The following is a 23,895-nucleotide window of genomic DNA, read 5'->3' as shown; positions in this document are numbered from 1 at the left end:
TGAGGCGAAGCCTTGCGTTACCTCTAGTGCTGGTGCTAAAAAAGCTACCTAGAGCCAGTGCAGGCACCCTAGCGTCACTTTGCTAGGGTGTAGGCACTGCAGGAGCAAATGTTTATGTGCAGGAAGGGACACCATCCTACATAAAAACAATCTTTACAGGCTATTTTGCTCTATCTATGTGTGCTTTTTGCAGCACATGTGAAAAGAGCAAAATAGGAGGAGAAATAAAAAATGCCTCCTCGTATTGTCTGCTTAAGACCAGGTATTCCCTGGGGGTATTTTTGGCGCTGTCTATACCTTGTAAATATGGGCAATTGGTTCTGTCGGGTAACCAAACAACTAATTTGCAAATCCTATCTGCATTCAATATTTACTCCTCCCTCTGACAAGATTTAACAACAGGTTCTTACAATCTTGAAAAGAGAAGCCTGTATAGAACTATTTATCTTTATATTTTTCAAAATGCATTCAAAACAATTCATAAATGACTGTCAATATCATAGTGAAAAGTGCAGCAAGTGACAATAGTGAATAAAGATCATGTGACACATACAATATGTACAGTGATTATTTGCAGTATGGACAATTTATACAAATATATACAAGTTTTTAAGAAAGGCCGTCCATTAATACAAATTTTCAGAATCCTATTTGTTGCTCGTTAATTGCGTTGGGATTCTGGAATATTAGGGCCAGTTGAAAAAATGTCGACGTTTCGACCCTTCGCGTGCCAGAGTGAATAGGGTCGCAGCGGGTCTTTCTCAAGACGGGTATATAGGTCACGACAGTCCGAGAGTTCAAGTGCAGATAAGTCATCTGGACTTAAATCAGAAAAGCGTGAAGAGAGATGTCCCTCTAGTTCGCGGCTGCTTTTGGAAACGCTGTGGTGTATCAGCTCAAAACCCAGAACAGCTATCTGGAATAGAATGATAAATCCCGTTTCCCTACATTCACTGTCCTCCCACCCTGTTTACAACAAATGTGAAACATGGGCGCACACATGTACATAATATATACTTTTTGTTTGTTACCATTCATTTTTACTGTTAACACAACGCCTGTAGAAGAGATGACAAAACTGTGGTAATCTGCGAAAAGCACAGAAACAAGTGCTGAGAGGGGCAGCGCCTGGTATGAAGCTGGGATGGCGCTCAAAGGGCTGGTGCGAGTACCCTCTGTTGGAGTGCACATGGCGGGTGTTAGGAAGCTCGCGCTGCAGCCGGACCCAAGCTGTGAGCAGTAGAGTCTGCATGGCACCTCTCAGGAAGCGTGTGCAGCTAACCCTGCATGGCACCCGTTATTTACTGGGAGGCCTGATCTGCATGGGGCCACAGGGCAGATGGCAGCGAGCCTACACTACTGCAGCTTTCATGGAAAAGGGAATGGAGCAGACTGCAGACAGATGCTCCCAGCTGCCAGCACTGGGCTCTGGAGGGCTGGTGTGGGTCGCAGGGGCACAGGAGCTCAGTTTGTTTGAGTCTGCAGGGTAACTGTTTTCTTTTTCAGATTCTCAGTCCATCAGGGAAAGGCTTGTCCAGTAACAGATTTGAAAATAAAAGCATCTCATCATGAAAATGTTGACGGATAGGCGCATGCAGAAGCAATGGACATGTTTTTGTAAACATGACAGCATTGGAGTCGAGGGAGAGCCGAAAGCCCTGACTCCTGGGTTTGTTTCATAGGTCTTGTTTATGCCATGTAAATGCCTTGTGTATGCGGATGCAGGCTACAGGACAACGTGCCAGCATTTTATGAGGTAGGGCTATTAAGAAATGTAAACAACTCATTGGCAGTGGGAGAACCGGAGATCCCAGAAAACAACCAGATCATGCAAGTGAAGTTCACACCAGCAACCACTAGCAGCTTGAAACTCTATGTATATGGACATGGCGCTAGTACAGGGCCACGAGTGATGTGCCACACTCAATGGTCTTGGAGAATAGCGGCTACTTCACACTCTCAAAGATATCATAAAGCGTTTCAGAGACCATACAGCAATGGTGATTATTCCTCAGAGAGCTCCTTTAATCTCAAACTTTCAGGGACAGGCAATCCCCCACGTAGGTCTGTCTATAGCACACATCAACGACTGACACGAGCCTGCGTGCTGTAAATACATTTGGATCAATGCTGATGTCGCCTTTAGATCAAGAGAGCTCCGCCCCTTTTAACACCGGCCAAGCAGAGCAGCCCCTCATTTACATCATGGTTACCGGAAGAGGTATTCAATGTGGGCCATCGCATACACGTCCAGTCGGTCGCCACAGCTGGCTTACTTCCTTGCCTGAATCTTTTTTGGCCACCGCAGGGTATATATCGGGTTCTTGAAAGCCTGCAGCTGTCTGCAATAGTTCTTGGTTACCATTTAACCTATCATTGCTGTCAAACCAGTGATATGTAGCAATTTCTTGATGATTGCAGAAGGGCTTTAACGCTTCGTGAGCTCACAGAAAGACATCCCTCACACATGCCTAAGATAGCCGTTTGTATCGTGCATGAGTTCTGGACAGGTCAAATATAGTGCAAATTTACCCACCAATCACACGACAAACAAGCATTGAAAATACAATAGGACCGTATTTACGCGAGACCTATTGCATTTTTAACTGAAGTGTGGGCATCAAAGAAGGCACGAGGGGGAGAGGGTGGCGGGCTGGTTGTGGTTCAAGAAGTTACGGGCTGCGGGAGAGAACGGGTAGAGGCAGGGGAACAAAATGGTTTTTAAAGTAAAGGGGCTGATAGCCTCGGAAGATCAAAAATGACGACATGGTCGTCAGGAGGCGGGACTAACAAGCCAAAAACCAATCACAATTCAGAATTTATGATTGAAGCCAATCAAAAATATGACCGTAAAGTGGGCGGAGCTTCCTCCACTATAAAGTATACTGCATGGCTCGTAAAGCGAGCGCGTGTTGCGCTGCAATGCTATGCGAGACCTAATAAATGTGTATGTTGATTATCAGACCCTACTTCTCGAGCTCCCTCCCTCGTGACTCCACCCCTTGCCTTTGCACACCACGATCCCCAGTTTATGAGTTCCTGGAGTAAATGCATATATGCCAACATTTAAGAAGAGTAAAGTGGAAGATAAAAAAAAAAGCAGGAGAGCCAGAATCCGGTCTATTGTCATTCAAATTAATGTTTTCCAATTCTATCATTGCCACAGACACTAAGCCGACCATCCGTATAATGCACAGGTTAAACAACGGGTTCTCCCTAGAAACACTATAACCTGCGATTGCCAACAGACAAGAACATTGAGCACGTTATATCCTCTGCAGCGATATCTAACTCTGCTCTCCCCTCCTTTCTCCAAACTGCAGTTAACTTACGGGTGGTGACGCTGAATGATGAATTCATCCCTCAGGACGACAAGGTAAGGCCCTCGCGAATGCACTCGTGGGGTGCTGAAGAAGCCTGCAAAGTGCTTTATTTCAAAGTGGGATAGTTTGCTGTGTGGATGAGCCTGATATAACATACAGCGTGACAACTAAACAGACATTACAGAGCATGCCTTTAGATGACACACAATAAGATGGCATGACACATAATGGCATAGAATGACACCAAACATTACCGCCAGCTGTCAAGTTTTCCGGGACCATGCTTGACTAGTCAGACCAGACCCCCTTTTTTTTTTAGAATTCTGGGACCAGTGAAAAACCAGGTCTAAAAGTCTCAGATTTCAAAAAAAGAAACAGATCTGGACTAACCCGTCACGCATGCAACTGGTAAACTTGTCAGCTATGAGAATGACATCACCAGTGTGTACAAGATACCAATCATAGTGCTGCTTGCATCTAGGTGGCAAAGAGATTCCTCCTAAACTCTTGTCCCCATGAAGTGTTCTTAAAAAAAAAGTGGGTGCAAAACCTCCTAAATATAGATTTTTGGAGAAAAGAGCTGCAAAACCCTACTGCAAGCTGGAAAATTCTCTCTCAAAACACTATTTTTCTAGAAGCTGTGGCCTCAGGTGATGAAGTGTCATGTTCCCAAACATGGCAGGAACACAATATACACAAGTGTAGAACCTCACAAAATTTCACCAACAGAATTTTAATTGTGCAGATCCCTTGTTTGGCTAGTAACAAATGATACAGACATTCAGAACTTAACAGCGATGGACCGCAGTGTCTCGCTCTTTAACAACCTAGAGGCACCTCAACCATGAAAGCTTACTCATGGTTCTGGGCACATTTGTCAGAGAGGCAAGCCTTTCTTGGCATGCTGGGGCAGTCTGTGGTTACTGAGTAGTGTTCTATGGGGTACCACTGGTGCTTATAGTCACCAAATTCTAGGGGTAGAGAAAAACAGAAATTTAAAGATGTGGAACATGTTTTTATCAGTGTACTTCTAGACTGTCTTGTTCATGGAAGGAAAACATAGGACAGACCAGACTTTCTCCCTAGGCTAACAACCCACTGCCCTCTTAGAATAGTAGAATTTAAATGCATAAAGTGGCTATTAAAGTGTCTCGACTCTGAGAGGAAGAGTCTGAATGCCAAACTGAGGTTCATTCAAAAACGTTTTTTCAAATCTCTTGAAAAATGAACTTGCATGTCACACAAAAGTTTTGAAAAACTATCCTTCAAGGCTCATTTCAGTTCATTCTTAAAATGCTGTAATGATCAATCAATCAGGGAAATTATAAGCAAGCTACTCACCCGTGAGTTATCCGATGGGAGGAAATTCACTTAGGTAAGTAGGGTTATCGTTACTTTTTCTTACTCAGTGTTGGATCCTGGATCCAGCACTGGTGCATCTCCTGTAAACATGCGAAAGAATACGTTTTTGTTATACATGAGATTTTTAACGAATATTTGTACGTTTCCAAAATCGACACTGAAGAAATATCATAGAAAAACAGTCAATGGTTTCCTATGGAGGAAAATCAAATTAGCGGTAAGTTACATTTGTAATTACTTTGCAGAGTCAGTGCTGGGCACCAAGATCTAGCACTGGGATCCCTCCTGATAACAGGTGAGTAATTTCGTTTTTGTTGATCGGCTGATTTTTGGTGAATATTTTAAAGTTTCAAAACTCGACACTTAAAAGGATTTCCAAGTGAAATCAGTCAATGTTACCCTATGGAAGGAAAGTGAGTTATCAGCTTTTGGGTAAGTACTCGACTGGCAGAGTTAAGGTTCTGGGCATAGACTCAGGGGTCTCTCAGGTTCTGGTAGGTACAGTTGTTACACCCTCAGCGGCACAGGGGCAGCCGGGTGCAGAGAGAGTTAGGTCCAGTGTTAGCTTATGGCGGGGAGGGGGCCTTTGGTTGGTGGCGGCTGGCAAGCATGCCACGCGGCTGTGGGAGCTGGGCTCCTGGTCGCTTGCTCAGGGCAAGTGGGGAAGTAGATTAAGTTAGAGATTGCACTTCCAGGGGCACTCAGGCGGTTGGGTGAAGGGTGCTTTTGAGCCGTCTGGCGCTCAATGTATTTCAGTGGAGAAGCTGGAAATGGAAGAAAAGCTGCAGGCTCGGGGACGGAGATTCTTCAGGTGCGACCACCACTTCGAGAGGTAAGTTGGGTAGTTGGAGAATAGGTAGGCGACCCGGAGTTTGGCACAGGAGGCCGCACGGCGCCGGGGGCAGGGGTGTCTTTTGGTGTTGGGAAATCTTACCCTGAGCTGGTCGTGGTTGGGGGGTCTCCTGAGTTGAGGCTGCAGGCATCGCCAGGAGCCTCGAGGAGGGCCTTTGGGTGCTGGATTCTTGGTCACAGTCACCGGGGGGACGTCCTCTTGGTCTTTGTTCACTCCGGCACAGGGCAGGCTTGGCGGGTGCAGAGTGTGCAGGGTTCGCGGTTTCTGGCCGACACCAGGGGTTGTTACTTGTTGTTGAGCAGGACCACTGCTTGTGTGTGAGTCCCAGTCAAATCAAATCAAATCAAATCAAATCAAATTTAACTTTATTCGATTTTAGGCATTTAAAATCACAAAAGCATACTCGAGCATAAAAAACATTTAAAAATCATTATACATTTTCTAATGCAAAGAGCGTATTGTGCATTCAGTTAGCTTACATGGTAATAGTGGCCGGGCAATAATCACATCCAGTTAATTCATTTAAGCTTTTCCTAACTCTGAAAATATTTTTCAGAAAACCAGACATAGCAAAAATAGTAAAAAAAAAATCTAATAAATTGTAAGTGTAAAAAAGCTGGTCTACATTGTCTCAACCTGCTTATTTTAGTAAAGGAGGGACCATCTAGTTCTTTCCCTTGCATAAAATTTACAGAACAGTGTCACATGGATGGTAGATTGGGATGACATGTTATCGCAAGGGCAAGTGCAAAATTCTCTGAACCAATCATTAACTTTTGCATAACTAACAAGTCGGTGAAAGCTAATAAACCTGAATCGAGGCAGGAGATATCTATCGTATCCCTTGATACAGCATACAAGATAGGGTTGAATGTTGAATGTAATCAGGGTAATTTCATGTTGGACTACCATCCCTTTGTTCATTTCCAAGGCAGCTCTGAGAGACTCTAAGTGGGTTAACCAAATTATTTTGAGCTCCTTTCTAGGGATGGTACACATTTTCTCTAGTAGTCAGGATTTTAACATAGTTCAACCACATAATCTTACCAGCATGGTCCAAATTCATTGTATCCCTGATTATTTCTCTATTTAAATATGCACTGCTAGTCGTCCATACACGATGCCAATATAATACAGGTTGCATTTTTATAATATCAGAGACATACGAGATACCCAGCTCACTGTGACAATTAAAAAACAGAAAACTAGCTGGAACAGCTAAAATAAATCTTAAAAAAGAATTTTCTACTTGTTGAATCAAAGAAACGTCATGGTAACCCCAAACTCCCGACCCAAAAATTGCGATGCTAATACATTTGGCAAATAAATCTTAAGAAGTATAGCAGGGGGCCTATTTCCCATTTTCTTAGAGAAGTTAACAACGGCAGCGGTTGAATTCATAAATAGCAGACTCCTACTCTTCACCGCCGGGCCCCATGAGCCTGAATTTGCAAATAAAACACACAGATATGTAAAGATGTTTGTGGAGTCTACCCTATGGTCCCCCAGAGAAATGCTATTACATTTGTTTCTACCCTTCCCACATGTCATTACAAATGTTTTTTTAGCATTTAATTTCAGTCCTAAGTAATCCATGAAGCAGGAATAAGTTTTCGTGCATGCCATCAGCACTGCATCGTCCGCGTAAACGAGCGAAACTATCGGGCATTTACCGACATAGGGGGGATCCTGTGCCGCTCCTTCAAGCTCCTGCTTTAAGGCGTTGGTATATAGGGTAAAAAGGAAAAAGGACGCACCCCTGTTTCACCCCCCTCTCTACGCTAAACGGCACGGTGCATTCACCGTTTGTACCGTAACGCACCTTAGCTGAGGCCCCAGAATATAGTTGCTTTAGGAACTGGATTAAGACCGGGTCAATCTTCATGTTTTGTAATATACTCCAAAGTTTATTATGTATTACGCAGTCAAATGCAGCAGTTAAAACTGCAAACGCTACGTATAGTTTCCCACCCTTAGCCTGAGTGTATTTTCCTATCAGGATGTTTAGGTTCAGGACTTGCTCGTTTGTCCGCAACCCCAGTCTAAAGCCATATTGTACATCGCTTTTTATATTGTTTTCTACGGCCCAAGATTGTAATTTATTCAGAGCGACTCTTCCCATGTCCTTCATTAGAAAGTCTAGTAGTGATATTGGGCATATTATCAGATTCTCCTTTTTAAAATATTGGAATAATTACTGACTCAGACCATGTTTTTATGAAGCCCTTAGCACAACTGGCTTGTAAGACCCTGGTTACAAGGGTGACCATAGGGATCAAGTAGATTTGACTAAATCAATAGGTATCCCATCATGCCCTGGCGCCTTACCTCCCTTGCTTGCATTTAATGCCTCTATCACCTCATCATGGGAACACTGAAATTCAATAGGCTTAAAGCTAGTAGGGGTTTCCTCCTGATTAGATAAAAGACCCTGAGGGGATTCCTCTTGTATCCGGCTACTATAGACATTAGAGAAGTAATCCTATCATTTCTTTTCATCTATTGCAACTAAGCATGGGCGAATTTTGCGAATCTCGCGTTCGCGAATTTTGCGGATTTGCGAACTCGCAATCCGCAAAATCCGCGAATTCTCGCGAATTTGCTGATTTTTTTTTTTTTTGTGTTTGCGCGGGTTTCTGCCAGTTCGCGAGGGTTTTGTACAATGTCGCAAATTGCGAACTTACCTGTCGGGTCGCAAGTTTCGCGAACTTGTTGTTTCTACGTGTCCAGCCTGTTTGGGACACTCTTCTTCATCACTGCCACTCTCTGTCACCACTGCCACTCTCTGACTACTCATGCCAACCTCTGGCCCACCCATGCCACCCTCTGTTTCATCACAGCACCCTCTGGTTGTCCAGTCAGTGTACATTATTGTGGCAACGCAAGCACACCTTCCCTGCCTCAAGTGACCTGAATTAATTTGGGGCTGATTAATGTGTCACAGAATATTTTTTTAGCTGGCACCTGCTTCCTTAGTGCTTCCTGATTAGTGAACTTTTGCACTTGCTAAGTGCTTTCATTGTTGCAAAATTAGTTACAACACCTGCCCTGCCCCAACTGACAATAATGAATTAGGGGCTGATTAATGGATTTGAACTGCCAGCCTGGCTCCTGCTTGCCTCCCTTAGCTGTAATTCAGGACCTTTGTGGCATATGTGTAACTATTCTGAGGTTCAGAGCAGGGTCACATAATAGTTGCAACTGGCAACTGAACTCTGGAGGGGCCCCTCAGCAAGCACTACAGGAAATGGCTACTAATGATGAGCCTGAACTTTTGAACCTGGTAAGTAGTTTCAGTTTTGATTAGATCGTATTTCTGCAATTTTGCACTTATTCGCGGGGCGCGAAGTTGTACTGGGAAGCCGCGAACTCACGCGAACAGTGCGAGCAGTGCGAGCAAAATCCGCTGCTCGCGGATTTGTGGATTTTGCGGGAGATTCGCGAATCTCGCGGATTGCGAATTTCCCGAAAATCCGCAAAATCCGCGAGCGAAACGGATTTTCCGCCCACACCTAATTTCAACCACAATTGTCGCAAAATCCATTGTTTAAAAAAATAAGGCATTGACTGCCCACCAAAATAGGGAACAGTCTTTGCTTAATGATGCTTTGTGTAGTGCTGTCCATGCCTGATTTTTTAGCTCCTTCTTTCTGTTATTGCGCGCTAAATTGTAAAACTTCCTACACTCTCTAATTTCGTCTTGGTCTCTCGCTGACCTATAAATAGCCACTTTTAATCAGGAATATGCCTTAGTGCATTTTGAGTTGAACCATCCGTTATTCCGGTTTCAACTATTTTTATTGTTATTTACGCCACTAAGGAGGTTTTGAACGACAGAGGTAATCTGCACGAAAGCATTTAAAATTGATTCGTGGGTGGAGTCTTCCTGCAAACAGGTTAAAATAGGGTCATAGGCCTTTGTTATGACTTGTTTATTCAGCTGCTTAGGGTCACAGTTCGCCAAACGCAAAGTATAGCCATTTTGACTGGAAAGGTGGACATCTTTAGTCCAGATCAATCTATTCATTGCTTTCTCAGCGATGGTATCTGGGCATCCTATATCAATATTTTGCGGCAAGTGATCGCTCATAACGTTTGAGTGGGTTTTATAATTTGCAATCCAGTTTGCGTTACAATTAGGGACTGTTCTAAAAGGTGCACAGACAAAATATCGACTCCAAAATATCGAATGGACGAGTTAAAAATATCGATAATAATAAAATATCGATTACAAAAATATCGTTGGTCAAAATATTGATTAAAATAATGTTAAAAAAATATCGAGTACAAAAATATCGACAAAATATATATAAATAGTCAAAGTAAAAAATTTCAATACTATGTAGAAAAAAGGTTAAAAAAATAAAACCTTTTTATTAATAGTAATATAAATTGTAGTTAATGTTTAGGAGCGGGATGTTGGGTTAATAGGGGATAAGGGTGGGGAGTAATTTAATAATAATTAATCAATTAATATATGTTTGTAAATATTTCTAATTAATAATTAATTGGTAATTAATTAATATTAATTAGTTAATTAATTAATATAATGTTTTACATATTTTTAATTAGTAATTAATTGGTAATTAAATAATATTAATTAGTTAATTAATTAGTTAATTACATTAATTAGAGTAATTTATTTATATATATAATTTTTAGTCATTGTAAATTAATTAATTGGAAAAAATAATATTAATTATTAAATTAAATTAATTACAGCTAATGTGCTAATATATTTACTTTATTGTTATTGTTAATTAATAATTAATTGGTAATTAAATAATATTAATTAATTTTAGGGTTCAGGGTCAGTTTTCAGTTTTTGGGTAAAGGGGTATTTTTAGGGTTCAGGGTCAGTTTTCAGTTTTTGGGTAAAGGGGTATTTTTGGGGTTCAGGGTCAGTTTTCAGTTTTTGGGTAAAGGGGTATTTTTAGGGTTCAGGGTCAGTTTTCAGTTTTTGGGTAAAGGGGTATTTTTAGGGTTCAGGGTCAGTTTTCAGTTTTTGGGTAAAGGGGTTTTTTTAGGGTTCAGGGTCAGTTTTCAGTTTTTGGGTAAAGGGGTATTGTTAGGGTTCAGGGTCAGTTTTCAGTTTTTGGGTAAAGGGGTATTTTCAGGGTTCTGGGTCAGTTTTCAGTTTTTGGGTAAAGGGGTATTTTTAGGGTTCAGGGTCAGTTTTCAGTTTTTGGGTAAAGGGGTATTTTTAGGGTTCAGGGTCAGTTTTGGGTTTTTGGGTAAAGGGGTATTTTTAGGGTTCAGGGTCAGTTTTCCCTACTGTTGCACCCACTGGAGTGGGAATAGTAATTTTAACCCCTACGCTATCCAACGCTTTCCCTAGGCTTGCACTCTTTGGAGTGGGAATAGTATTTTTTACACTTCTGGTATCGTACGGTAATATAATAGTATCTTATTTATTTATAGTATGTTACTATATATATATGTTTTAACAAATAAGATTGTAAATTTTTTTTTTAATATTTACATTTATTATTTTATTAATATAAGTTAATGTAAGTATTTTTAAGTATATTTTAGTAATTATATTTTCATATTAATTTAATTTAACACTGTTTTTAATAAAGTCGATATTTTTTACAACTATATTATTGTAAACGATATTTTGTACTCAATATTTTTGTACTTACCTGTTTGTAGATACAAACTCGATATTTTGACTGTCGATATTTTGTCCACGATATTTTTGCAAGTCGATATTTTGACCCTCGATATTATTTCAGTGATCCGTTATAAAATCTATTATAGATTGGCAACCTCAGCCTATAAAAGTATATTTAAAATCCACTCTAGGTGAACATAATTGGTTTGCAAAGCCAAGATCGTGGGAAAACATAAACTCATTAAACTTTTCTCCCCTTTCCGAATGATCAAAGTAACTTAGTGGGTCGTCCTTTACTGTCATCAAGCCACATACCCCTACGTCTGATTTAGCACATAGATGAACATTAAAGTCCCCTCCCCAAATAATGATCATATCGAAGTCAATTGGGGTACTCAGTTTGTTAATATCTTCACTAAGTTGTTTTAGGATATCCCCCAAATTTGCCTTCTCTATATTATTATAGAAATTAATTATATTTAAAATGCATTTTGATTCCATATGCATTGATACTATCTGGTAATAGTTTGTATCTTTTGTCAAAAGAATCTTTTGCACCACCAGTAGGTTTGAAATGTAGATACAAAGTCCCCCCTTATGTCTACCGTGCTTTGAGTAGATTGCTGGCGTATGGAAAGTTTTGAAACCTTCAACGTGAAATTTCTCTAACAACCAGGTCTTCTGAAAACACAGGATTTCTAAATCTTCAATAAAGTCAAACCAGACTAAATTATTTTGTTTTGTACGAAGGACAGCCACTTTCCAGAAGAGAACTCTTATGGCCTTCTGGGTTGTTCATTAATTTGTAATCGGTATTTCTAAAATGGATTCTGGGTGGCTAGCCTGTTCGGGCCTCATGCATTCATCAAATCTGGTAAGACTAATGTTACTTAATTAAGGGAAATCAATTAAACTAGTCCCTAGCTCATTCTTGCAATACTTCTGGTCCAGGTACTAATTTCTATGTAGATTCGGGCCCTTTTTTCTGTTAGTTAGTTGTCAAGCCGCATCATACTCCATAATATCAGACGTATATACTCCCTGATCGAATAGTCAATCATTCTCATCTAGAGATTGGAGTAGTGCGAATCTGTTAAACACCTGCAAATTGTAATCCCTTTGGGACGACAGATGCAATCTAGTTTGGGATTCGTTTTGCCTATTCAACCAGTTTGGTTGGTAGAAGTATCCCAAAGGAAGGATATTTATACCTGCTTCATTGATGTTTTTTACCCCTGTTCTAGTCAACACAGATGACTATGCAGTCCCCTCTGAGTTTATTTTGCTTGTTCCTACCCAGGGTACGTGTCTTATCATCTTGAAAGCCCTAAACATATCTGAGGTCAATCCCACTCTATTTCCCAGGCAGTGAATGGCCTTGTTTCTCAAAGCTGTCAACGTTTCAAGTTCACCTAGTTTAACCACATGACTGCTAAGCTGATTCCTCTCCTGTGCTGGAAATTGTTATATCCCATGGTTCATGACGAGCTCAGCTCGTCATGAGCACACGACCAGTGTACTGCATGACGAGCTTAGCTGATCTCGTCATGAGCAGCGAAGGGGTTAAGTACTGGAGCGTTGGCCAGAATCACAGTATAGGGGGTTGCTGCTGGAGGGAGGTCAAGATTATGGACATGATGAGGACTTCCATGAGAACTAGGTGAAATTGAAGACTGTGCAGTTGTTGTTTCACATAGAGGCCCACCCCATGTTGCTGCTCCGGATTTCTATTTCCTGGCGTACGAGTCTCTACTGGATCTCTCATGATAGTTTTATTACTATGTGTACTCCTAACAGTGTTCTTTTGTACCTTATCGCTGTTCAGAGTATTACTATCCCTAACTGCAGGGTTATTGATGAAAGCCAATGTATGGCGACAAGTCGTATTTTCTAGACTACTCGGGATGCCCAATCTACACTGGCTCCTACATCGTATGGCAAGGGATAAGTTTTCAGTAATATTCTCTAGGCCTGTTTCAATTCTATCTAGCCTGGATTCCAATCTACCTATGTGGAGTTTAACATAACTGGTTAGTTCTGCAAGAAGATTTTCTAGGTTGTCCTTGCCTGATAGTGGGTGTGCACTACTGTCATTTTCAGGGCGAGGGGTACTTTCTTTTCCCTTTTGCTTCTGGGAGCTACCCTTTTTCTCCTGTTGTTTAGTCAATGTGTTTTTAGACTGGCCATTCATAAGATGAGCCTGGTGAGTTTCTGACTGAATAATAGCAGACTTTTTTGGCAACTCTAAGGTGCGCTGTCTCTTTGGGGGAGGTGGTGTTTCAACATCTTGGCCACTTACTGAAGCGTCTTCAATTTTATCGGTTATCAGTTGAATGCAGTCATTTCTACTCTCCTCTAAATTTATCGGTTCGAGTGGATTTGTCTCAGTGGGCTCTTTACAGATATTGGTATTTCATGTTATTTTTTTCCTGACATATTTCTATTAGCCCCTGCGTTTCTGTGCTTAATGATTCCTCCACTGTGGATATTTGTTTTTCTATAACACCCATTGCCCCTGTTAGATCATTTAATAGGGACATTTTGATGTCTTTGGGTTTACTTGACTGTTTATCTGGCTTAAAACAGGGTAATTTTCTTTTCTCAATTTTCAGCGTTCAAATGGTTCACAAATGTCCCAAATTTGCTCAATTAGTCACCGTAAACAATGTTCTGGACAGCTAGAGGTCAAAAAGTAATAAAATTACCCCTCCGTTCGTAATGTGCAGGAAGGCTTCTAATGTCAAAGATGAGATTATTACCCTTTAATAGTGATTCAGTAATATCACAGTACCTTGTGATGTCCTGGTTGATTAGTTCACGTGATCACTGTAGAGTTCCCCTAACATCAACATCATGATGGGGCAATAATTCTCCTTTGTTTTTCAAGACAAGATGGGTCCAATATCAAGTGTAGTAAAATACTCATCCCCGAGAGTGATAGCATAGCTAGTACTCTTTAGAGCCATATAACATCAAATGATAAGCTACACAAGTCACCTGAATCTACATTTTCCATGATCACTGAGGAGTAGCTGATTGTCTGGCCCATTCCCTCAACACTGCAGTTGCTCGTAACCAACAAATGAATATCACGAATATACTGTAAAAAGAGGGGTTGCAATACTAGCTTCTGCACCTAAGGAACTTTTGAACCTCGCTTTTCTATCAATTACAGTTAAGAGCATAGAAAAAACTGGATTACTCCCTTGGTTAAAAAGATTACCAAGACACTAAACAGTTATCCAACTAAAAGCCTAAGCCTATTCTTATTTTTCCTAGAGATGCTTGTCAGATGGGCTACCTTTCCGTTGTTGGCCCACCTTGAACTTTATTCCCTATCTAATGCTAAAGGTCTAGGTTTTGTCAAGGTCAAGGAAGTAAGACTTGCTTTGTGGACACATGAATGCTTGGATGATGAAGAGGCCCCATGTTGATGATGTTGAATCATTATCTCACCGTCTACCATCAGCACCCTTTACAACCTCATTCTTTTGGTTCAAATGGTGGATGAGGGCACCTCACATAGTGAGAATTTGTGTTGCCACCTTTTTATCTGGCCACAGAAGGTTGTACACCAGGGTGAAGGAATAAATGTAGTTCCAAGAAGAACATTCCCTAGACAAAGTTTCAGAATATCCTCAAGAGACTAATTTCCTTGTGTAAACTTCTTATTAGTGGAGATATCTCTGTAGTGAATTTGGGGAACTTTTAATAGTTTAAACTTAACAAAATGGTTTACTTATTAAGGAAAAGTAATTTTTTAAAATTTTAAACAAAATAAAAAAGGCAACAATACTGTTTCCTTAGTCTAGAATTAAATATTGTATTCATTTAAAATAGGAAACAAAATGCATTTTGTAAAGATATACAAAAAATACCCACCTAACCTAAAATGCTTATTTTGATTCATTATGTAGTAAAATGTATTAGAAGTCATGTATAAAATGAAAATATATATATATTTCAATTACCTGTATTTTATAAATTATAAAAGGTTATTAAATACTTTAAAAGAAAATAATATGTATTTGTTATTTATAGATAATGTTTTAACATTAAATTAAATAATTTAAAAATACAACTACATTTATTTTAACAGTATTTCGTATGAGGTTCTAACTTAAGTCACTGCCTCCATTATTTTCTATTAAAGGGTAGTTTTACATCTGAGTGAGGACCTGCAATATGCGGTGCTCAAAATGGTTTGAGAGTGAAACCATCGCTGTTTACTGTTTGTGTTCATAATGCTGACAAACTGCAGTGTTTATGTGGCCTATCCCTACTACTACAGCCCACTAGAAATTCTGTTGCTTGCAGGCGATTTTTATAGGCTGACATTTTCCGTTTTGATGGAATTTATTAATACGCTAAAAAAAAGAAATGTTGAAATTAAACTTGCCAACCCTAAGTAACACAGAGAGACTCATGGCCTGATTTAGAGTTTGATGGATGGGTATTGTTCACAAAAGTGACGGTTATCCCGTCCGCCTTACTACAAGTGCATTATATTGTAATGCACTTGTTGTAAGACGTATAGGATATCCGTAATGTTTTTGAAGGAGTGCCAAACTCTAAATCAGTCCATATTTTGTGAGATTTACCAGATAAATGAAACTGTGCTCCAAGACATAATACATGCACTTAATGAGAGATGTGCTTAAAGAGGTGGGACTTCCATCCACTTAGAGGGTCTGTATTACAAAGGGTGAGAGTCACACCCATAGAGACAGCCAAGGCGTCAGACTATCACCAAACTGTACACAAAGGTTCGGAACTTACACTCAATCAATGAGATTGTGCTCCAAGGTCTTGGATTCACACTTAGTCAGTGAGACTGTGTTCCAAGGTCAGAGATTCCCAGTCAGTGAGACTGTGTGAAAGGTCAGGGATTCACACAGTCAGTTAAACTGTTTGAAAGGTCAGGGTTCACACTCAGTCACATAGACTGTGCTCCAAGGTCAGGGATTCACACTCAGTGAGACTGTGGTTGAAGGACTAAGATTCCCACTCTGTCAGCGAGACTGAGCTCGAAGGTCTGGGATTCAAGCTCAGTCAGTGAGATGGCTCTCAAATGTCATGGATGTATACTCAGTGAAATTATGCTCCAAGTTCAGGGATTCACATTCAGTCAGTAAGTATGGGTCGAAGGTCAGGGATTCACACTCATTAAGCGAGACTGTGTTTCAAGGTCAGGGAATCACACTCAGTCAGTGAAATGGTGCACGAACATTGGGATTCACGCTCAGTCAGTTGACTGCGCTCAAAGGTCTGGGATTCACACTAAGTGAAACTGCACTCAAAGGTCTGGGATTCACACTCAGTCAGTGATATGGGGCTCAAATGTCATGGATTCACACTCAGTGAGTGAGACTGCACCCAAGGATCTGGGAGTCACACTCAGTCAGTGAGATGGCTCTCAAATGTCATGGATTCATACTCAGTGAAATTATGCTCCAAGTTCAGGGATTCACATTCAGTCAGTAAGTATGGGTCGAAGGTCAGGGATTCACACTCATTAAGCAAGACTGTGTTCCAAGGTCAGGGAATCACACTCAGTCAGTGAAATGGTGCACGAACATTGGGATTCACGCTCAGTCAGTTGACTGCGCTCAAAGGTCTGGGATTCACACTAAGTGAAACTGCACTCTAAGGTCGGGGATTCACACTCAGTCAGTGAAACTGTTTGAAAGGTCAGGGTTCACACGCAGTCACATAGACTGTGCTCCAAGGTCAGGGATTCACACTCAGTGAGACTGTGGTTGAAGGACTAAGATTCCCACTCTGTCAGCGAGACTGAGCTCGAAGGTCTGGGATTCAAGCTATATCAGTGAGATGGCTCTCAAAAGTCATGGATTCCTACTCAGTGAAATTATGCTCCAAGTTCAGGGATTCACATTCAGTCAGTAAGTATGTGTCGAAGGTCAGGGATTCACACTCATTAAGCAAGACTGTATTCCAAGGTCAGGGAATCACACTCAGTCAGTGAAATGGTGCACGAACATTGGGATTCACGCTCAGTCAGTTGACTGCGCTCAAAGGTCTGGGATTCACACTAAGTGAAACTGCACTCAAAGGTCTGGGATTCACACTCAGTCAGTGATATGGGGCTCAAAGGTCATGGGTTCACACTCAGTGAGTGAGACTGCACCCAAGGATCTGGGAGTCACACTCAGTCAGTTAGATGGTGCGCAAAGGTCTGGGATTAACGCTCAGTCAGTGAGATTGTGCTCCAAGATGTGGGGCTCAGTCAAGATAAGTGACTCTGTTGTCCAACAAGTGAGACTTACATTGAGTGAAATTGCGCTTCAAGAAGAGAGCCACACCCAATAAGTGAGATTGTGTTCGACGACATAAGAGTCACGTCCAGAGATTCTGACCGTGATGCACTCTGCTGCCACTCTGTCCTGCTTCATTCTACCCCTTTTCCCCCTTGTGTTCCTCTCTTGTGCTTGCTGTTGTCTTTCCCACTTGGCTTGCTACCCTTCGGCTCCCTGAGCTCTCAAATATTGAAATAGCATTATATACTGTAAAATCAGAAGAGAGTGATGACCCAATTTGGTAAATATAATAGGTACTGAGTATGGAGTGGGATTCTATTGTTTGATCTGCATTAACTTGTGCTCTCATTTCCCTTGCAGTATCCCCTGATCCAAGTACAGGTATGTACCAGAATCATGTCTCATTCCAGCCTTTAGACTGCAGGTAAGTATGTCACACCTTGTTTTTGTGCACTCTGGCTACAACTAAGTGGCTCTGGAGTCTCTCCTTGTGGTTTCTGAGTTAAAGGTAAGGGTTGTCTAATCCCATTCTCCCTGTCCCTGGGCGGCAAACTGTGGCTGGAAGTTAACAACACACCCCGGCTGGATGCCTATATGTGACATTTCAATGGTTTATTGCATAGATCATGGATGTTTCCACGTTTTATGGCCTAGCCCTGTCCTGGATGCTTGTGTGTGACGGATTATGGCATGCTTTCTGACCTGAGGGCTTAAGTGTGACATTTCCACAGTTTATTGCTTGGGTGCTTGCTTATGTGTGATTTCCATGGTTTATGGCATGGGTGCTTATGTGTAACATTTCCATGCGTTCTAGCCTGAGGACATGTGTGACATTTGCACGGTTTATGGCTTGCGTGCCAGTTGAGGGTGTGGGTGGAGCCAATAGAGGAAGTGGGTGGAGCTAGTGAAGGAAGTGGGTGGAGCTGGGAACAAGGGGTGTGGCCTCTGAAAAACATTTGAGCACCTGGACTTCATATTTTACAAATTAAGCACTGGGCAAACAAATGCCAGCACTTTCTCCTCTACTAGTCTTATGGTTATGGGTAAGACTCATAAGGCTTCTCCTCTCCAACGCTAGCTAAGCAGGAGCCTTTAGGACAAAAATAGATGTGCTGTGAAATTGTAAAAGCTCTTTAAAATCACATTCTGCGTCACTTACAATAGCTGAAAGTCCCTGTAGAGTTAACATTATTCGGCTTTAAACTAATGTTTCAGACTTTTCAAATGTATGGATAACGGATTTATTGACAATTAACATAAGTGAATGGTATAGAATCTAAGAGAAGATTATTAGTTTTACTGTGTATAGTCATAGGCAGTTCACAAATAATCTGAAAATGTCAGATCCAAAGACCTAACCAAAGGGAATGGGGGTTCCGCTGAATGCGTGAAAAAACAAGACCCCTGTCCAAAGAAAAGAAAATTATTTTCTTGAGTCCCCTCACTCACCCAGGGCTGCCCCTAGGTGGCATGGTTCATTATTGCCGCCATCCCAAACAGCTGCTGTTTGGGGCTTAAAAAATACCTAGCTAGTGAGCTAATATTTTATACTCGCTCCTAGTTGGTATGGATAAAGAGGGGTTAAATAATAGGGAAAAGATATAAATATTATGTGTATACAGTCCCTAATATTCGGTCGACATGTTTCGAGGTATCCCCTAAACCTCTTCTTCAGGACCACTCGGGTACCAGCCCCATGCGTGCCACTCCTTGTGAAAACCTATAATAAAGTGAGGATGCACACCTAATGTGTGAGCACACAATTAAAAATACATACAGTTTAGTCTTTGACTTGTAGAATCTTTTCAGGGAATAAAACAGAATGAAAGTTAGCACATAATGCCTGCCCACCTCTCACGTGGGCAGGTCCATACCCAATGAGGTAATTCGAACAAGAAGAGGTTTAGGGGATACTTTGAAACATGTTGGCCGAATATTAGGGACTGTATACACATAATAGTTATATATTTTCCCTATTATTTGCCCCCTTTTTATCCATACCAACTAGGAGCAAGAATAAAATATTAGCTCACTAGCTATGTATTTTTAACATCACTTTCACCACTCCACTAACACTGCACTACACATTTCTTCACAAAAAAGTGCTCCTACGTAGTTCCGCAAGTCCCAGCACCCCCCAAACAGCAGCTATTTGGGATGGCCCAAATGATGAAGCATGTCACCTAGGGGCAACCCTGGGTGATTGAGGGGACTCAACAAAAGAATTTTCTTTTCTTTGGAAGGGGTCTTGTTTTTTCACGCATTCAGCGGAACCTCCATTCCCTTTGGTTAGGTTTTTGGATCTGACATTTACTGATTTTTTGTGAACTACATGTACATTGGAGGGTGAACTTAACCAGTACCTCCATCTCCCCTCTTTTTTGATTGTATAGTCATAGGCAGGTAGAGAGCAATGCGTAATTTGCCTAGCTTCATTTGGAACTGACCCTTCCAAAGCCAAACTGAGAAAAAAGCCAATATCTGTTGAATAAATATAAGGATGAGTCACCACCAAACGCCTTAAGTGTTAGATATTCTTCAAAGCACTTTGCAGACCATGGTGTGGACATTCTATCTATCTATCTATCTATCTATCTATCTATCTATCTATCTATCTATCTATCTATCTATCTATCTATCTATCTATCTATGGACCACGTTTTCATAGGAAAATCATTTTTTGGTTTGTTTTTAACTTTGGCACTGTTTGACTAATCTTCAAAAAACTTTCCAAAAATAGCCTCATCTACCTCAGCTCCTTCCTGTAAAGTTTTGGGGTGATCCGTCAAGCCAGGCCAATAAAAAGGAGGGAACCCAAAACACGTTTTCCCTATTAATTTTTAACAGAAAAATTAGACATTGCTACAGCCTAAACAGCTTAACCATTGTAGACCAAATTTGATAGAAGCCTAATCTTCATTCAGAAAGTGTCTTTATGATTTTGTGTAATTTCAATTGTTAGTTTTAGAGGTATTAAGCTTGAACAAATACAGGTTTATCATGCCACAGAGTTTCAGATCCACAGAACAGACAGGCCTCATAAGATTTGGTTGGCTATTACCACATGAATAAACATGTGGAGGCAGCCATTTTATGATTTGTGGCCTCTGTTCTGAAAAACATGAGCATGTAGAATGCTGTTGCCTTCTGTGGGCTTTCTGTAAAGCATTGCCATCAATCTCTATGCATCATCCCTTAATAATATATCAAGGAAGTACAATTCACTTATCTTGTTGGTAAAAGCCAAATTTAAAATGCAAATGATTGTTGTTTATCTCATCCACAAGGAGGTCTACTTCTGCCTTTCTGCCTTTCCATATCACAAATGAGTCGTCCATGAAAACGCCCCGTAATGTAATGTGCTGCTTCTCTTTTTTCTATTGTGTTACCTCCAATCAACTGCTCCTCCCACAAGCCCATATGGAAATTTGAATAGCTGGGGGTGAAGCAGGTGCCCATCGCCGTTTTTCTCACTTGCTGAAAAATGTCTCCATTAAACAAAAAGATGTTCCTTGTCAGAGACCATTCTACCAATTTCAAAAGTATTTTATTGTTCTCATGTAGCTTAATAGGCCTAGCTCGCATAACATGTTTTATTGTCTTCAACACATCTTCTTTATGTCTAACACTCATGTGTAATGATTTCAAAACTAGTATCAGCAGTAGCATAGTATCTTCCCACTTTATATCAAAACTTCTGCATTAAAAATGTGCAACATCCTTTCTAAAACATGGTAGATTAACTACTGATGGGTTTAATGCAGTGTGTATATTAGGAAATGTTCTAAAAAATACTGCCTTGGGTGGCACTTTTAGGGGAACCAGGTGGATTATTGACATTTTTGTTCACTTTAGGGATTAGGTAGAAAATAGGTAATTTAGGGTGGTCCTGCTTGGGGAACCTATATTCATCCCAGCTTAACAGACCCTGATCTTTCCACTCATTTAGCTCTTTGTTAGAATGTTGTTGTACCTTTCAGTATTAAGCCATGGTAATCTCTTTGCAACATTGCAGATTATTCAACTGCTCATATGCCTCTTAGGCCATATGACAACATTTCATCCTTTATCTGAACCTCTAATACCTGATTCTGTCTGAGTTCTCAACTTTCTCATAGTTGTATTATACTCAACTGGTTGTTTACTGTAATTCAGCTTCTTCTGTATAGAACCACCCTGATTAGTTCTGAACTCTTTACTCATTATTTCTGAAAAGGTGTTAATAGTGTCCCTCGGGGTCTGTGGGATGCACCTAGATGTAGGTCTAAACTTGATATCTCCTTCATCATCTGTATTCAGTATTGATAGTTCAGAATTCAAAACCTCATCCACAATGTATATATTCTTATCATGTTCCATTCCCAATGCAATCAAATCTTTTTAGAAATCAATATCTGTGACAAGCATTTTACTTTTATTAACACTAAGGAGATCATTAGGATGGTGGGCGGACTTTGCCCACCCGCCATCCTCACGGGGATTGGGACCGCCCGCCATAAGGGCGGGGGTCCCGTGGTGGAAATTATGATGAGCCCGCCACTGTGGCGGGCGCATCATAATCCCCACCACGGGACCCCCGCTCTCTGCAACGCCCGCCACAATGCTAAAAATGCATGTATGCATTTGCATACACAAAGCGGCAGACACCGCGCGGTGCCTGCTGCTTCGTGTATGCAAATGCGTGAAGACCACATGCCTTTCCGTGGCAGCATCGCCTCCATGGAAAGGCATCTAACAAAGCCCATTGTAATATGGCTGGCGGTGTCTAATAGACACCGCCACCATATTAATCCTTTTCCGCCCCGGCCGCAAGGCGACCGGGGCGGAAAAGCGGCGGACGGTCTTCCCGTCCGCCACGGTCCCCCCGCCATACTAATATGGCGGGGGGGAATTTAGGTACGGATGGTGGGCGAATTGCCCCCGTCAGGCCGGCGGTGGCTACCGCCAGCCTGGCGGGGCAATCCGCCCGCCATCTTAATGGGCCCCTATGTGTATGTCCTATCAAACCTGTGTCTACATTTTCTCCCTCTTCATGCATGTTCATAAGTTTAATTTTCTTACTAACTTATAAAGATCCACCCTACTCTGGGCATAATCAAAATTGGATTCCTGGCATTAGGACAGGCCTGGAGACAAAACCTGTGCTTTGCCACTGTAAGCGTTTCTTCAGTCACATTCAACTCTGTCCTTACAACAGGAATTATTTTTGCTGTTTTGTGTTATTTTCCCACACTGTTCTCCTCAGACACTTTTCATTGGCCTTCCCCTCTTTTGTTGTTATATGGCCTTTCCTCTGTCTGTGATTTGTTATCTGGTACTGCCTTAAAAAACGAAATTCATCATCTGTTGTGGTACGCGTTGTTGTTCTAGATGCACCTCTACCTTGATCATCTAACTCCACTTCTGATCCTGTATCTGAACTAATGCCATTGATTAAGCTCCCACTGGGGCCAAACGTGGTGTTTTTTGATTGGACGGTATGTGAATTGAAAATTTACACCGTCAAGCATGGCACTCCAGTGAATGGTCCAATAAACAATTTTTTAAAGCCAGAAATGAAATAATATTGTTTTGATTACAATATATTCGATTAGGAAATATTTAGTTTTATATATATGTGAGTGTTTGTGCTCTCATCATAATTTCCTGTGTATAAGTTGCCCTATCAGTTTAATATGTGTCCCCTGGTGTAATTTGTAAGGCACATTTGTCATGTAGGCCTCCCAATGAAAACTGTTATTCTCTTACTTCCTGACTCTGTCTCACCCTTCCTCTCTGTAGGACCCCAATGGGAACAGGATTGTGCAGTGGCTGAATGTGACCCCACAACATGGCATCACCGATCTCTCGTTCCCTTTGTCCACAGAGCCAGCACTGGGCACCTACAACATCATGGTTGGCCCTGGCATAATTGACTCCACTTTCAGGGTGGAAGAATATGGTAAGCTGCTTGGGGCATGCAATGTGGTCTACATGAGCCCTTTGTGTGCGCATGCACAATGTTGAAATTCACTCTATAACCAACTGAATTATATACCTTTTAGTTTTAACACAGCCTTTAATTTGTTTGTGTAATTAGCTCAAGGTAGATAGGTAGTATGCCTCAATAGAGACTATATAATGTTGTATAAACATCATGGCACTACTCATCGAAGCTATTGGTCAAGAGCTGATAGGCCTTTAGTGGGCTAAAGGCTGCCTTCCTTCAGCCGTCTCTGTGAATATATGTGATATAATTCACTTTACACTGATGCAGAATAACCACAATTGTACAATTACAATTTGTTCTTTGTTGCTGTCATCTATCATGGAAATTATGCATCTCATAAAGTATGTGTATTTGTAAAACAAAATGCTGCATTGCTGTTGGAACAGGATTTTTGTAAAATAGAATTTCATGTTTAGATGATAATTCATATGATACATTTTTAATTGATAAGACTACTATTGGATGCATTTGGC

General features: G+C 41.1%; 1 protein-coding gene across 1 annotated transcript in view; it reads left to right on the top strand.

Moving 5' to 3' along the window:
• Positions 1 to 23,439, top strand: part of LOC147706482 (alpha-2-macroglobulin-like protein 1) — a 47,760-nt gene extending 24,321 nt beyond the window's left edge. The window contains exons 4-6 of the mRNA XM_086929618.1: positions 3,324 to 3,376; positions 17,794 to 17,814; positions 23,215 to 23,439. Of these exons, the coding sequence (XP_086785744.1) occupies positions 3,324 to 3,376; positions 17,794 to 17,814; positions 23,215 to 23,439 (299 nt within the window). The remainder of the gene's footprint in view (positions 1 to 3,323; positions 3,377 to 17,793; positions 17,815 to 23,214) is intronic.
• Positions 23,440 to 23,895: the final 456 nt, after the last annotated feature.

The sequence above is a fragment of the Lissotriton vulgaris genome, chromosome 7 (genome assembly GCF_964263255.1).
Source record: "Lissotriton vulgaris chromosome 7, aLisVul1.2, whole genome shotgun sequence".
NCBI lineage: Eukaryota > Metazoa > Chordata > Amphibia > Caudata > Salamandridae > Lissotriton > Lissotriton vulgaris.
Note: the sequence above shows the minus strand (reverse complement) of the source record. Positions and strands in the feature narration are given on the sequence as shown.